At 51.4% G+C, this 15352-nt stretch overlaps 6 protein-coding genes across 6 annotated transcripts; 2 read left to right on the top strand and 4 right to left on the bottom strand.

Moving 5' to 3' along the window:
• Positions 1-551: 551 nt before the first annotated feature.
• Positions 552-2059, top strand: VFPPC_15757 (NADH-ubiquinone oxidoreductase b12 subunit family domain-containing protein; the record flags this gene model as incomplete). The annotated part of the gene is made up of 3 exons (XM_018293510.1): positions 552-712; positions 1745-1849; positions 1906-2059. 3 exons carry the CDS (start codon positions 552-554, stop codon positions 2057-2059), a joined length of 420 nt encoding a protein of 139 aa, XP_018144823.1.
• Positions 2060-3007: 948 nt separating this feature from the next.
• VFPPC_04289 (hypothetical protein) lies at positions 3008-4522 on the bottom strand (the record flags this gene model as incomplete). Its single annotated transcript, XM_018283668.1, has 1 exon — positions 3008-4522. One exon carries the CDS (start codon positions 4520-4522, stop codon positions 3008-3010), a length of 1515 nt encoding a protein of 504 aa, XP_018144822.1.
• A 2142-nt stretch (positions 4523-6664) lies between these two features.
• Positions 6665-8119, bottom strand: VFPPC_04288 (MAK11-like protein; the record flags this gene model as incomplete). The annotated part of the gene is made up of 1 exon (XM_018283667.1): positions 6665-8119. One exon carries the CDS (start codon positions 8117-8119, stop codon positions 6665-6667), a length of 1455 nt encoding a protein of 484 aa, XP_018144821.1.
• A 315-nt stretch (positions 8120-8434) lies between these two features.
• VFPPC_04287 (NAK protein kinase) lies at positions 8435-11591 on the bottom strand (the record flags this gene model as incomplete). The annotated part of the gene is made up of 3 exons (XM_022428395.1): positions 8435-10462; positions 10516-10613; positions 10682-11591. 3 exons carry the CDS (start codon positions 11589-11591, stop codon positions 8435-8437), a joined length of 3036 nt encoding a protein of 1011 aa, XP_022284461.1.
• A 1531-nt stretch (positions 11592-13122) lies between these two features.
• Positions 13123-14477, top strand: VFPPC_04286 (hypothetical protein; the record flags this gene model as incomplete). The annotated part of the gene is made up of 2 exons (XM_018283665.1): positions 13123-13414; positions 13501-14477. 2 exons carry the CDS (start codon positions 13123-13125, stop codon positions 14475-14477), a joined length of 1269 nt encoding a protein of 422 aa, XP_018144819.1.
• Positions 14478-15016: 539 nt separating this feature from the next.
• VFPPC_15756 (hypothetical protein) lies at positions 15017-15301 on the bottom strand (the record flags this gene model as incomplete). The annotated part of the gene is made up of 1 exon (XM_018293509.1): positions 15017-15301. The coding sequence occupies one exon, from the start codon at positions 15299-15301 to the stop codon at positions 15017-15019; it is 285 nt and encodes a 94-aa protein (XP_018144818.1).
• Between the last annotated feature and the right edge of the window lie 51 nt (positions 15302-15352).

Genomic DNA, 15352 nt, shown 5'->3' with positions numbered 1-15352 from the left:
TTGTGGCGGGATATTGTATGTAGACGCGGAGTGAGGTTCGAACGGATGTTGATAGTACGGGCCCTAGCCGTCGTTTCGATCGTCGGGGGGTGGTGTCAAGTCAGATTGTTGCAGAAACTGACGAGATGGAAGAAGATGTATCGAATCTGCGATGCTGTGTGTGTGTGTCGGCTGTTCTTGTCCTGAACGGTAACCGAGGACAAGTGGATTGGCTCGTGGTGGATCCAGATGATTTGATGATGTCGGATGTGTCAGATTTGGCGTCGACCAACCAGTTCGATGTCGAGGCGGATTCTGTCCAGACGTTGCTCGTGACTGAGGAAGCACTAACGGTCGACTGGGACTGAATGGCGAGACTCCTGGACGAAGACGGGCCGTTGATGGGTGGCGAGGTCTTGTCGGCTGGGGTGCAATTGATCGTTGTCTCTCCGGTTGCCAGACTTGCTGCCACAATGAATATGCACCTCCTGGTTGGACCGAAAGACTAGGAGGAGGTCCGACTGCGTGAGGAGTGTGAGGAGGGGTATGAAGGGGATGGGAGTGCAAATAAGATGACGGAATTGTTTGCTGCCCTTCGCTCGGCGGGAAAGGAACAGGACGATGTGGATAAGGAGGGTGATGTGGTGGAAGCGGATGCTATCCTGGGGGAGGTTCCCTTCCTTGTTGCGAAAGCTGCTGCTGTCGTCGCCGATCTTGTTGTCGTTGAGACTGCGTCCGTTGTCTCTCAAGCCGACGTATAAGTGCTTGTTGTTGGATTTGCAGGCGTTCTAATTCAGTCCACCCTTGGTGTATCTCTCGATGATTCCTGTGTGCGATCCTTTGCTGAACGTGATGTTCTCGCCTAGATGATTGGCGCCCTGGCCCTGCCTACTGGCCTGGATTACTGCTCATTGAGAACAGCGCGAGATTCGAGTAAAGCAGTGTCCAGGGAGGACTACAACTGCTCCAAGGCTGGACGGCAGAGAAATCTCCCAGGTCTGAAAACTCCAAACACGCCGCAAAGGTGGCTGAGGAAGAGAGTTAAAGTTGCGTGTCCGCTGTCGTAAAAATCGCACAATCTGAGTTTTTGTAGAGGTGTTTAACACACAGGATTCAGATGGGCCTGCTCGTGCAGATTCGATCGGTCGGAGTCAAGGGAAAAGTATCGCTGCTGTGGTCGCCAAACGGTCGAAATGTGAACACCTGTAGATTTTGTTATCTGCAGCGGTGCCGAGCTAGCAGACGTTGGCAGGATACCTTTCGTAAGACGCCTCCGAGAGCCGGGGTGGGAGAGGGATGGTTGAGTTTTGGGTTGGATGTGATGAGGTTGATGTGGTCAAGGTTCCTCTGGTTGCACGATAGGCAAGGCTAAAGCCAGACCGACTGGAAGATCCAATTGACGCTTGCCTTGCAGCCCAATTGCAGATGGTCCGTGCGCGGCAGCTGGAGTTTGGCAGATGCGGCGGTTGCTGACAACCGGAAAGCAGCAACTACGTTGTTCCGGCCAACGACGAATGAGCGACCGTGTATTCCAGCGGATCCCAAGCAAACCACCGAGCACTGTGAATAACCTCTAGCCAAACCACTTTCCTCATCAACTCGCCAATTCCGTCACCACAGGTCGTAGGCGACTCAATTGGAAACGATGCTTCCTACACGGTACGAACTCACTACAATTGATTGTCTATGGGAGCGAGCCGTCGACCCCAGCCTCCCAGCTGCCCACAGGCAGTCCGACTTGACCAGAGCTAACATCGCGCAACAGAGTACTCCGAGCGGCCCGCGGCTCCAAGGCCAACATCACAGGCTTCAACATGCGAGCGTTCAAAGAGTCTGCCGGCCAACCGCGATACGACCCCTGGGAGCGAGCGTGCGTCACATGCCCGCATCGATACGAAGCGACAATGCAATGCTAACATGATCTAGTGAGGCCTGGAGATACACCGGCACCTTCTCTCGATTCAACCGCTTCAAGGGCTCGCTGCCTGGCCTTGGCACAGCCACCGTCGCTTTTGCCGGGTACTGCGTCTACGAGCACTTTTTCATGCAGGACGAGCATCACGGCGAGGCTCACCACTAACTATACAACAAATAAAGATGGATGCGACGGGGCAATGGCGATATCGAACTCGAGAGAGGAGGGAATGTGTACAACCCCGAAATGAGGGCGGAGGACCAGGAATCATGTACATATATGGCGGCCAGAGTAGCCGGCTTTTTCTTTGTTTACCCTTGGCTCGGGGTTATGAGCTGAACAATAGAAATATTGACGAATACTCCCAAATGTTGAGAGGTACTTGCTGTCCGATCTCTTTGTGAAATATACGGTGTTTGGCACGGCTTCGTCTGCTGGGACGATAGTCTCCTGGAGACATGCATGCGGAAATTAGTGTCTACACCTGGTAGAGATGACTTGCGCGTGTATTCGCCTGGTGAACCCTCAGTTACGGGCCAAACTAACGCTCTGATTAAGGTCATTCACACGAGACACGTGTGCTGAAAATAGTGTCTACAAATGCTAGAGATGATTACCGCGTACATAGGTCTCATGATCTCTCAGTTACAAGCTAACCAACACTCTGATTGAGGTCCTTCTCACGTAAGGGCAATGCCAAAGTACGAATGAGCATATAGGCTTTGAGTTTTGCCAAGCTTTGCGCTTGCTCCATGGCTACAAAGACACTCATCCACAAATTGCACCCTCATACCGAGAATGCCTGTTAGGAGTCATATTTTACTATAGTTGACGGTGGACATTATACCTGCCAAGTTCCATCGCTTTGACCAAAGATTGAGAAACACAGACACCTGAACAAGCCACGCAATAATAGAAGCACAACTCAATGCCACATGAATAAAACAAACCTCAATATTTATCATAGGGTATATGCACCACATCTACAATCATGATATCATCACAAGTCCCCCATCCATCCAATCTATTCCAGCAACAGAAGAAACGCCCAAGCTGCCAAGTACCAGACCGACAGCAACAAATAATCTATAATGCCTACATCTTCAGACACCGCTACAAATTCACCCCCATAACCGCGTCTAGGCAATCCTCCACCGCACTCTCCAATACCCCAACCCGCTGCTTCAACCCCCTATTCTCATCCCTCAGCAGGCCGACCGTGTCCCACGCCACGCTCGCATCTTGGCCCTTGCAATTCTGGCAGGTCTGCACACCCATCCGTTCAGATTCACCAGATATACCCTTGAAGAGTTTCTGAAAAGCAGACATTTGGGGTTGTGATTGGCGCGTAGGACGTGGCGGTTCGAGCATAGCGGGTTTAGGATTGGGAGTTGTTGCCGAGCTTTGGCTTGGGATCTCGGAGTTGGCGTCAGATATACTTGCACCGAGTGTAGGACTGCGCGACCTCGAAAACACGCTGACTTCATCTATACTTTCGTCATCGGTATCAAAGCCCGCCTCATCAGATTTGGTCGTTCCGCTGCTTCGCCGGCGGTACTTCTTCCTTTGGTCGTCTTCGACGCCTAGGTCTTCGGATATGGTCGACATGCCAGAGGACATGACGCCGTTGTCTCGAGCTGATTTTTCCTCAGCACGAAGTCTCTTTTCCCGATTAAGTTCCTCCATGAGTGCTTGCATCATGGCCTCTGTCTCTGCGGCTTTTTGTGCCATGCCTTCTAGCTGCATCTTTAGGTGGGCTGTCCGGGTTTGCACTTCGATTTTCTCGTCTTCTTGCGCATCTCGCTCGGCGCGGAGCTCCTGGCACGCAATGGCTTTGTCTTGGTAGGCTGCTTGGAATTTTCGCAGCAGACCCGTGGCATTCATTTGTAAATTCTTGAATGCAGCGGGTGAGAAGGGTTCACTGTCGGAAGGCGGACCGCCGGGGAATAGCGCGGCATCGATGTCGAGGTTCATGAGCTCATCGTCCTTTGGCACTGAGACCGGACTTGACGCGAGACCCTTCAACGTCGATGCCATGTTGAAGAAGGAAAATCGGGATGCCGACGCCGGAGAGGTGACTTTTGACCGGGCAGTATTCGCTGCGGTTGAAGATGCATTTGCAGTGGCGGGAGAGCTTCTCAACTTGGTTGGTGTGGATTCCTGTGATGTCGTCTGGACTTCCGCCGGACTCTCTGCAACGACCCTATTATTGCGTCTCATCGACCACGCACCAGGCCGAGAATGAGATCCCTCTGGTACCCCTCTGGACCTCCCATCGCCCGTCAAAGACATTTTCGCCCGCTGTCTCCGCAAAGATTCGAGGGTAGATCGCGAAGGACTTGCCAACGACTCCTGGTCGTCCGAGCTTTCGTCGTCTCCTGGAACCGTAGATTTACGCAACGGAGACTGCCTTGTCGGCGAAGCTGGCTCAACCCACGCCTGTCGTCCACCGGATGCTGCGTTTGGTGAACAATTCGAACCAGACCTGGTTTTACCAACGCTGGTTACGCCTGCAGAAGAAGCAGATCGAGGCGTGCTCTCAGGGCTGTTGGAGAACCCATCTTCCCCCTGGACGGGGGTTCGGCATGGGGAAGATTGCCCGTTTACCGGGGACGGAGAGCTCAGCATGGTTGCTTTGAGGCGCTGGGAGTGGAGATGGTTGGTTGATTAAATCGACGTCGCAACCCCGGCCGTTTTGGGGTCTTTGATGTGGCGCGTGGGCGCAGGTCCACGGCGAGTGTTATGCGTCGTCTTTTGAAGGAGGCGTGACTCGGAGCATTTGATTTCGACAAGAGTTGAGGTTCTTGACGTAAAAGAGAGTAGGTGCTTGGAAAGAGCAGGTGAAAAGAGAAGAACGAGGAATGCAGAGAAGAAAAGCCCCGGGCGGTCAGCGAAAGGCAAGTCAAATATCCAAGGCGGTAATCATGAGTTTTGCTTATATCGTCAATGTCTCTTGCACGTCCCCACGTTGATCCGACACAGAGAGGCGGCGTGGAGGCGGCGGTTTTTGTGAAACACCTAAACCCTGTTGCAAGCTGCCCTCTTCATAAGAGCTCTGGCTGTCAAACAATGCGGATGGGCATCGGATGGTCCGCTTTTAGATGGTGCATGAATCAAGGGCGTGGTACTCCGTAGACTTCAGCTCCAAGGCTAGGCAACAAGGCAGTGTTTGTTGGCTGACGGTAGAGTAAATTGAACAGAGGCCGTGATGTGTGAGAACAGTTCAAAATAGAGATGATGAGGTGGAAATAGCTGGGCAGCTTTGTTGTTGTGCGGAGTGTGGTCTGGTCTTGACCTCTTCAGCCCAACCTTGTTTGGTATGTTGTGTGTGGGCGGGAGGAATGGAGTGGCCCGGTTCCGTCGATGTTTGGTTGGTCTAGAAGGAAGTGGTTCAAATGTTACCATTCGTTCGTCCGTCGAGGAATGGAGAGAGCAGGTCAATGTCTCAAGAGCTCCTTGGACGCGGACCAGGTCGAGAGACGTAAAATGAACCCAAGGGCGGGTATAAGGGGAAAAAAAATATACACGGAAGATTTCGTAGTGGACGTTTGGCATTTATTGACTTGTCAAGATTGAATTGTTGAAAAGAAGGGTCATGGAAAGTCAACATTTGAAGAACAAGTGAGCAGTCACTCTCTCACCCATTTCAGTCGGTACCTATTCACGCAAGCACAGTTGACCACAAAACGAGCACCGGACAAGTTCGCCCAGCCCCTCAAGGCTACTCAACAGAGGCTGGTGTAAACAAAGAATTGGTGACTCTTGAAGTCGAAGCGAAATGCAATGCAGCCAAAGCCTGCGAACAGAAAGAGATGGTGGGCACACATGCGAATCTCTGTCAAGTTCCCGCCTTCTGCTGGCTGTGATTGGACGCCGCTGCATGACACTGCAGCTCCCTGAGTGTCTCGTGGTGCGTGGTTGGACCTTGTTGAAGAGACAACAGCAGATCAGTGGCTGTACGGCTTGATTGTGGCTGTTTTGACACCTCGAGCTTCCTGGCAATATTCCAATTTGATGTCAATCAGCTGGAATGAGTCCTGGCGAGGTCTGGTCCGGCGTTTACTCCCTCGCTGTTCAACTGCACATGTGTAACTGCCCCTCAGTGGCTCCTTGTGCCACATCCGGGGCAACAAGTTCACCAATGAGTCCAGAATGACGGGTTTCCGTTTACATCTATCGTTGACCCGTAGAACCTCACCAACCACCAAGTAATCAGACACATGTGCACTCTCCAACCACCACAACTCTCAGCACAGTAATGTAAATGGCTGGCACCTATCATGTCGCAACAAATGCCATTGTGGTCAATGTCTGACGACTTTTAATGATTATATGACACAACTTGCCTCGTGGCAATCGTCCGAGAACAATAGAGCCTAGTACATGTATGTAATTATATGGCGACGGCCCGTAAATTGATATATTTTAACCACCCACCGGCCCGCGAAATTACAACACAACGCTAGCACCATGTCCGCACTGGCAAGTGCATGGCAAGGTAAAGGCATCTGTACAACAATCCAAGGGGATACAACGCTAAATCTTGAGGAATATTAGGTAAAAAAGGAGAACTTCCCCCTTTGTTTCAAATATTCGCCGCCATAATGTGCCTCACTTGTTGGGCATAATGTTGACGTAGAAGTGTTTCTCCTTTATAGCACTTCCAGATCTGTAAATCCAACCGAATACATGAATTTTCAGAAACACGCTTAAGTATAGCAGCATATTCTTATCCACGCAATAGTAACATCTGGTATTGTAACATTTACACTACTCATCCTCCTCACTATCATCATCCTCTTCCTCCTCACTCTCCACAACCTCAACCTCATCCTCGCTATCCTCTGCCCCCTCTGGCCTAGGAATCATCACATACCCAGTTAGGCACGTAATACGATTCTCCGACTCAAATGTACCAACCAACTTTCCAATCGGTTTCTCAGCAGCGTTCCCCTTCGTAGCAGCCGCAGCCAACTTCTTTGCTTGTAGCGTCCAAACGCGAATTTTGCCCTCGCTACTTGCTCCGACCAAGTACAAAACCCCCTCATTAAGCGTGCTTGGTAAAACAACGATATCTTTTATCCGTCCGGACACTCCCTCTGGCTTCCCACCCACAAAGCCCACCAACTTGGCATTAGGTAGCGTTCCTTTCTTGCCATTGGCTTCCTCAGGCGGTGATAAATCATCCTCCTTTGTAGAAAAGAATAGAATCCTTCCGTCCTCGGTGGAAACTGCCAACAATGACGTCTCATCGGCCGTAAGATATGTAAATTGGTGGACCTTTGTTCTTTGTCCCGTCATAACGCGACACTTGGGCACGCTGTCCATCCCAAAGGCCACCACATCGCGGTCAAACCCTACCGCAAACTCATCCGCACCATCCACATTTCCCCAGACAACCTTCCGCCCTTCTCCAGTAGAGTGTCGTCCCTCCCCAATCTCATACAGCATGTCCCTGCTGAAACCCAAAACGCCAGCCTTCTTTCCCGTAACCAAGTTCCACAGCCGCATGCATTTTTCTCCCTTGCTCACGCTAATCATCAGCTTCATGCTAGGATGAATAGCAAAGTCATTCACACCAGAGGGTGTGCCGCCGAATGGCGCAGTATCACCGCTCGGTCTCCCCTGAGGCTGTGGAATAGGCGCTTTAATGGTACTCAATACCGACCAATCTCTCGTCCTAGCAACCGCAATAGTCGAGTCTTCACTCGCGGTGAGAAGTTTTGATCTCGACGGAAATCGAAGGGCCGTCACCGTTGACGTGTGGTGTAACAGCGTCCCCAGTTCTCTGTTCTTGGGGTTCTCGAGAATCGGCCGTGGTGCAACCTTGGCTAGAAGATCTTGGTTCTTCCTACTCGGAGGGTGTGCTGATAGATTGAAGATGTTGATTCGTTCGTCTGTGCTTCCCGAGGCTAGGAGCACCTTTTGCGTTTGGCCGGGGACAGGCGCTGACGGCGGGGATACAGCTACGCATCGAATAGCGGAGTTGTGGGCGTTGAAGAGGAAAGTATCTGCGAATTCGGCCTTTTCGTTGGACACCGTAGCGGTTAAGCCGTGGAGGACTTGGTCGTAGGATCCTACCACGATCTGCAGCGTCTCTGGCTGGAGGGATCGGGATGGCTTAGATTTTGTTGTGGGCGCGGTCGCTTTAGATTTTTTGGACGGTGCGGCGTCTGCGACTCTAGGCTCGCTGCCGTTGACGGCTTGTCTCTTTCTTTTGGCCATTTTGTGACTTTCTTGTAAGTAATGGTGGACGTTGATGTAAGCTATGGTCGTCGATGCTGTCAAGTGCAAAGGAAAAAAAAGTATGAAAGCCACCGATAAGATAAGGCTGTGTGGGTCGTGACCGACTCACCCCACGACCCATGTTATAATAGCAGTAGAGCTGTGGTGTATGAACGTCGTTCACGAGAGAAGGCCAGTCAACATCAATTAGCAATTGAAACTTTGATTGAGTCGTAAATGTGCGAGGCACTTTGTTCATTTATATGCTTATGCTATCATGACAATAAATCACATGGCCCACCCAGCCCACGTTGCTCATTGTCGTGGTCCGATTCCACGACCCCTTTGGGATTCCATCTCTATCGAACTTAAACTGGGAAATCGCTTTGTGAAATCTTCAATATAGTCTTGCTTATCTTGGGCCGACATTTCCAGAACTGGTTGGCCAGGAAGGTCCATGGCAATCTCGGACTGAGCCGTCTGGTTGTGCTGAACTGGTGATGGCGGCCGGGCTCCAGTTGGAAAGCTGTTGAGATGCGTAGGCTTCTTCTTTGGCGCAGGCGGCTTTGTCCCTGTAGACTTTGGCTGTGACGGTGCTGGCATTGAGTACGAGGTTGTGACCGTAGATCCAGTGCCATTGAGTGGGATACCAGCTTTTGGCTTGGTGGCCACTGGCTTGCGGGTAATAGTTGACACTGGTTTAGGAGACGGTGACCCTCCAGGCTGATCATCCGTATATTTACCATAACCATGTGCAGTCCTTTGAACATTGGACGGTTTCTGGTCCTCGCTGAGCAAACTCTGAACACGGCTTTGGATCGTACTCGTTGTCCGCGGCGTGCCACTAACGTTCTTTGGCCCGGGCACAGGCTTGCCAGAAGACACAGCCCGGTTTCGATATTCAGCTTGAGCAGCAGCAACTCGCTGCTCTTCCTCTTCAAGCTTCTGCCTTTCCAGCTCCCTCCTCATCTCTGGTGTCATATTATCCTCATCAATATCGATTAGCGCATTGGTACTTGGGCCACCGACGGCAGGATCTGGTCTAGGCGCGGCGGTGTTATCAGATCGGGCGGTTGCCTTTTGCGAGGATTCGGGTTGTGTCTTAGCACTAGCTTCACGGGGTGTCGATCCTTCAAATCGGTTGAAGGCATCACCAAACTTGCCAGCCAGTTTCTTTGGTGCCGCAGCAGCTACGGTTGATCTCCGACTGATATCGGCTTGCTCGTCTCGTGTTGTTACTGGTGAATCGGCAATATCCAACAATAGGTCCTCGTCCACTCGCGTTTTGGCATCTGTCTTATCCTGCTGGGTTACAACACCCCCTCGCTGCGGAAGCTGGTTCGATGCTTGCGCTGCCAGGTTCGTTGACCTGGCCAACTCCTTTTCCCTCAAGAAGTCCAAAGTGCTCGACTCAAAACTGGTGCTTGCTGGACGTGGTCGGCTGAGGGGTGATCCTGACCGCAGTGCGGAATCCGCTGTGTGAACTTGGCTACGCTGATCCTCCAGGGACGGGCGCGAAGAGAGGGATGGTTGCCTCAGGTGCGCCGGGCGGGCATGAATGGGCAAAGTGTCCAGGTTTGCATGGGAAGAAGTTCGTTCAGGGCCCCTTTGCTCTGGACGCTTCTCAATTTGTGGTGTTGGTGTCCTGGAAGAAAGTTCGGACGTCATCGTTCCGGTTGAGACATATTTGGAGTTAGATTGGGATGAAAGAGCTCTCAGCTCGGGGTTGCTACTAATTATTGAAGATGCGCGGCTGAGTTGGTTGGGTTCTGCCTTTGCGGGTGCGGAAGGGGCTTTCGATGGTGGTCTGTCAGCAGCTGGAGATGAGCTTTGATTGGGGTGGTGCGTGGTGGGAGTAACAGAATGTGGCCGTGAAGATGGAGTTTGCTCGACGGAAGGCTTTTGCAGCGAGGCAAACGCTTCGTCGGCAATACGCTCGGCAATGTGCTGGATGGCAGGAGCATTTTGAGACTGTGGCGATCTAGCCGATGAGTCGAAATCAAATTTCGATCCCTTGTCATGCAGAAGAGAGAATTGATCCAAGGTTGGGAATCGTGAAGATAACTCATCAGTGTCGACGGCTGCTTTTCTGGCACTGTTCGCGTCAAGAGCTGCGAATGGATCGCCATCTGTGACTTTTCGTGATGCCTCTTGCTTCTGAGGCCCGGGAGATGCTGCAGGACGACCTCGCCGCATAGGCACAATGCTAGGGATACTTTGCTCCTCTTGTGACTGTGGGGAGTATACTGCCCCAACAACGGCTCCTTGTTTTCCTTGTTGCGTCTTGGTCGGTGACGTTTGACTTGAGGGCCTCGATTCTGTTTTTGCTTGTCCAGAGTATATCTTTTGCTCAGGTTAGCACAAAGAAAGTCACACTGCAAGAAAGGCGGGCTTACGTCGTGTATAGGAACCTGTCTCCCTTGCATAGCGCATGCTTCTTTTAGAACTTGGTATATGTTGGGTCGAGATTGCATATTTTCTTTCAACATTGATGCTGAAGACTTGTCAGTTTTTTTTTTGTATTTGGGGCGCGGATCCTGCGACGCAAGCAAGAATACATACCGATTAGTTTCTTCAGTCTATCTGAAAAGACTGGGTGGCTTGGGTACTTGAAACTGGCATTCAGTATAGCCAGTTGTCCCTGATCCTCGAAAGGTGTTGTGTAGTAGCATAGCTTGTAAAGCAGCACACCCAATGCCCAGATATCTGACTTTTCGTTAAGTGGTTGTTTTCGATATACATCAACCATCTCGGGGGCTCGATACTGCAACGTCGTGTGTTTTTGGACGTCCTCGTCCATGAGTCGACACTCAACCACCGTAGTTGGCGCTGGTCGTGGAGGGGCGGAGGATCCAAAGTCGCACACCTTGAAGCGTTTTGACGAGCCCCGGTTCACAATGAGGACATTTTCAACTTTGAGATCTCGATGTAGCAGAGCCGGCTTAAGATAATGCATGCAAGCGACACCCTCTGCGATATCGGCGAAGATGTGCAAGATTTCAGGTTCGGTCAAGCGGTGTTGCAGGCGGGTGTTCATAAAGTCGATCAGGCCACCGCCGTCGCAGTATTCCATGAGAAGAAAGACCTCGTATCCTCCGCCTCTTAGCTCTGAGGCATGGGAATCGATATATGTTACAATCGGTCGATGCCCTTTGAGGCGTTTCATGGTTTCAACCTCGGTGCGCATGCCCCGCAAAGTGTCCTTGTCGGGGACAGCAACGCGCTTGAGAACTGCCAAATCAGTACCGTCGATGGGTTTGGAAAGCTTAACCAAATAGACATGTGCGAATCCTCCTTCTGATAGGTATTTCTGTATGATGACTCGATGGCTCCCAACCTGAATTTTGGTACCAGCGGAGAAGGTGCCAGCAGGCACAGCTCCATGCGACGGCATAGCATGTGGTGCGTATCCTGCGTGCGGCGCATGTCTCGAGCCCTGGTGAGGAGCCGCTTGATAACCGTAGGAGGCCATATTGTTAAGGTTCGCGGAAGCCAAGTCGCAAGTTGGGCAGTCGACAGACAATGCAAGATGACGGACGAGGGTGGCTCAACCAGACCAGCGGTAGGATGACGACGCGCGGGCGGTCTGGCTGGCGAGGAGTTCCCTGTAGTGCTAGGAGATAAGCGACGAATTGTGCAAATGGTCGATCAAGACATTGGCGAAAGCACTTGATAGAACAATATGTGTGGTGTTTTCAACACGGGGTCGGTTTCCACTCAAATTGGAGGGTGTTGACGTAGGCGTAAAGTTGAAGGCTGCGTATCATGATTGGCACAAGAGAGACCAGACCAGACGCAGCTCAGCCTCGTTCCATTTTGGCTTCAAATGTTTGGTCACTGCCACTGGTGAGCCACATGTCGATAAGCATATCGGGTGCAGACATAGAGGGACTGGACTCCTTGGGCTTGGGTGGCCCACTTGACTGAATTCAAGGTCGGAATGACAGGGAACACCAACCATACTTGACTGTGTCACAGGCCAGGCACCAAGCTGTCGGGCGCTACCCCCCCGGCAGTCGTCAGTTCCACGCAGATATGGATCGTATTGCGGAGTATTGCGCTTCAAGGTGCAACCTGCACATCCTTCAACATTGACTTGGCCGAAGACTAGACATTTCTGATCAATCTTGTTGGCCATGTGCGTGAGCCAAGCTCCTGGGTACGAACTCGACAAGACCCAATCAACCTTTGTTCTGCTAGCGAACACGGAGCAAACGGGGAAAGTGCCAGTCGGTGAAGTTCCTGCCTGCCTTGAACTTCACACCCTGGGCATGTCCCAGTTCGTGCTGTCAAGTCCAACTCCAAGGACCAAAGTATGGGATTTGTTACGGAGTAGTTCGCCTACACGTTTCTGAATCTCGCCTCTTCCCGTCTGTCTCGGCAAAGAATCCTCTCACAACATCCGCGTTTTATCTGCCAAACAAACGATTCCATTTCTCCACACCTCAAAGAGGCTGAATCTATTTACTTTTACACCCCAAGAGAAAATTTAAGCAGCTTTGCGTCCGCCACAATCGCCTCCTTGCAGCCATAGTGTGATGATCGTCGAACTCGCTTCGTCGCGCTGACGCCTCGTCAATATTTGCTCTGGTCAGGGACTCAACACCATGCTCTTGTCCACAGAAACGGGGCCAATATCGGCACTTGCATCTCCAGCCTGAATGATCACGCAGCCGCATGGTTGGTCATTCGGGAAACCTGCAGAAGTCCGTAGCAACTTTAGGGGTTTGTGGATGCTTTTTCCAGCTGCGGCTCCGGCTGGATTTGCCTCGACCTGAGACCCTGGACAGCTGGGTGCCAAATATTGGTATTGATTCGCACGGATACCAAGTATGACTGGGAGATAAAATGGCCAGAGTCTCTGTCTGACGCGCCGAGTCTCTGTCGTTAAGCATTTTTCGTTTTCATTGCAACTGATCCTAAACTTAGGTCATCGTGAATAACAAGATAGCAACCATCAAACTGTGCCACGGGTAGCCTCAGGAACACGGCTACGCAACAACATGAGGCTCAAGCCTAATTTTGTTCCAGCATTGGTATGGTTTTCCATACCGAACTTTGCAAATGGGCTGTCATCATCAGATAACAATCCTGGAAACAATCTTGCCGAGCGCATTGTGACCTACGAGAAAATAGAGCTGGTTTGGGGGAAGGTCGGCTTTCCGTCTACACATCATCCCAATAATTACAACGAAACCGGTGGGGATCTTGATGTGCGCGCCGTTTTAACGTCCAATGGCGTCCTTGACGTACTGCTGAACAGAAGGCTCTCTTGTCAACCTGGATACGGATTGTGCGCGTGTAAGACGACCATTCATCACCCTTGGAAGCATGGTTTTCTTATCTCACTTCCATGAATGCTACTAACATGAATTTCGTAGCATTCAACAGGTGTTGCCCTTCCTCTGGCAAATGTTGCACGTACGGCTACTGTCTTCAAACAACTCAGCGATGCTGCCCTGCCGGACCCTGCGACATGGCGACAAAATATTGCTGTGGCCAGTCACATTGCAGCCCCATTGGTGGCGATTGCTGCAAAGACGAGAGTTCTTGTGAGCCGGGCAATAAATGCTTTATCCTGACATCTCAAGGGAATCGGCCAGTGTGCTGTACGGATTCTGCCTGCACGGCCCATGTCCAAAACGGCCTCACGACATATGCCACGAGTAGTACCACGACAAGGACATACACGAGCACTTCGTCGATGTCACAGAGTACAGATGGCCCTGTTCAGACAACTTTAGGCAACAACTTCCCAACCCAAACCGGAAGTGACGGCCATGCTACATCAACAGGAAGTAGTGGCAGTAGCGGTACTGGAAACGACGGCGGAGGGAGCGGAGGCGGACGCAGCACAAACATTGGTGCCATCGTCGGAGGTACAGTTGGAGGCATAGCCGCAATCGCTATTGGAATTCTTGCCGTCTTTCTCATTATCCGAAACAAGAAGAAGAATAATCAAGGGGGCCAAGGTACCTTTGCCCAACCACCAGGGGCTATTCAGAGCGACTGCTTGCAAACACAACCTCCATCAGTACAGCAACATGCTTTCCCACAACAGCAGACGCAACCATATCAACAATATCAACCCTACGGACCGCAGCATGGGTATGAAAAGAATATGGCAGTCGGCCATAACACTGAGTCTTGGTACGGGTCCAGTAACACTACCTCTCCCGCCGCAGTGAGCGACATGAGAACTGCATCTGTCAGTCCTCCTCCGGCTTGGGCGAGTAATCATGGATCTCCGCCGCCACCTAATAACCTGGCCTCGCCTCGTTCTGCGTCACAAATAATTTACGAGGCTCCCGGGCAGACGCATGATAACCACCGCGGCCAGATGCATGAATTGTCTTAAGTTGCGCCGGAGATGGTTGATTTTCGATTTTGTACCTAGATTTGCTATGACGAGCGATGACGATAGTTTCCTCTGTGCCATTGAATGCGACATGTTGGAGAAATGATTGATTTCACACATACAAAAGTGCCTAGTGAAGGAGAAAACAACTCTCATCTCGGGCCAACTGCCTAGCTTACTAACACCTGGGTTTTAAGTGGTGGTTTTGGTTTGCAGCAAGGTATATTCGTTCCCTGATAATGTCAAGTATCATCCACACTGACATTTTACATAATTAATAGAGCTTTGCGCGGTATGCGCGCCTCATTGCTGCGGCGGGCGGTGTTCCCTCGTCAACTACCTCCTTAGCCCAGCCCAGGGTATGTGACTACATTGCTCTGCAGTTCAACCATTGTGCCGACATAACATTTCTGTGATTGCGGGATGCAGCATGATACAACAGTTCAAGATCGACCTCACCGGCCACACCACACACCCTAATGTGTGAAACACGGTGATTTAACTGGGCTGGCCCGTTGCGCCAATCTATTTTGACATGGCTATGCGATCTGATGTGATTGGCAACAAAACAGGAAATCATCAAACCCCCCACACGAGGGGGAACAACGGAGGGCTGGTCCGCCGCGTGATGATTCGCCACCGACGACAATGACGGCGTTTCTGAAGTCATCGCTCTCTCCTCCATGTCGGGACATTTTGTTCAGCCAGCCAGGTACTTTCGGAGCAGTGCCTCCGTACCAACGCCGATGTAAATGAAAAGTATGCGGAGAAATGATGGCTGCCACTGTAGACCTTACCTGAGCTGACTGGGGATGAGAAGACATCTATCTTCCCAGGGGCAGAGATTATAATTTGACCACTGTCACTCCTTGCCC

This window comes from Pochonia chlamydosporia, chromosome 3, assembly GCF_001653235.2.
Source record: "Pochonia chlamydosporia 170 chromosome 3, whole genome shotgun sequence".
Classification (NCBI taxonomy): domain Eukaryota; kingdom Fungi; phylum Ascomycota; class Sordariomycetes; order Hypocreales; family Clavicipitaceae; genus Pochonia; species Pochonia chlamydosporia.
Note: the sequence above shows the minus strand (reverse complement) of the source record. Positions and strands in the feature narration are given on the sequence as shown.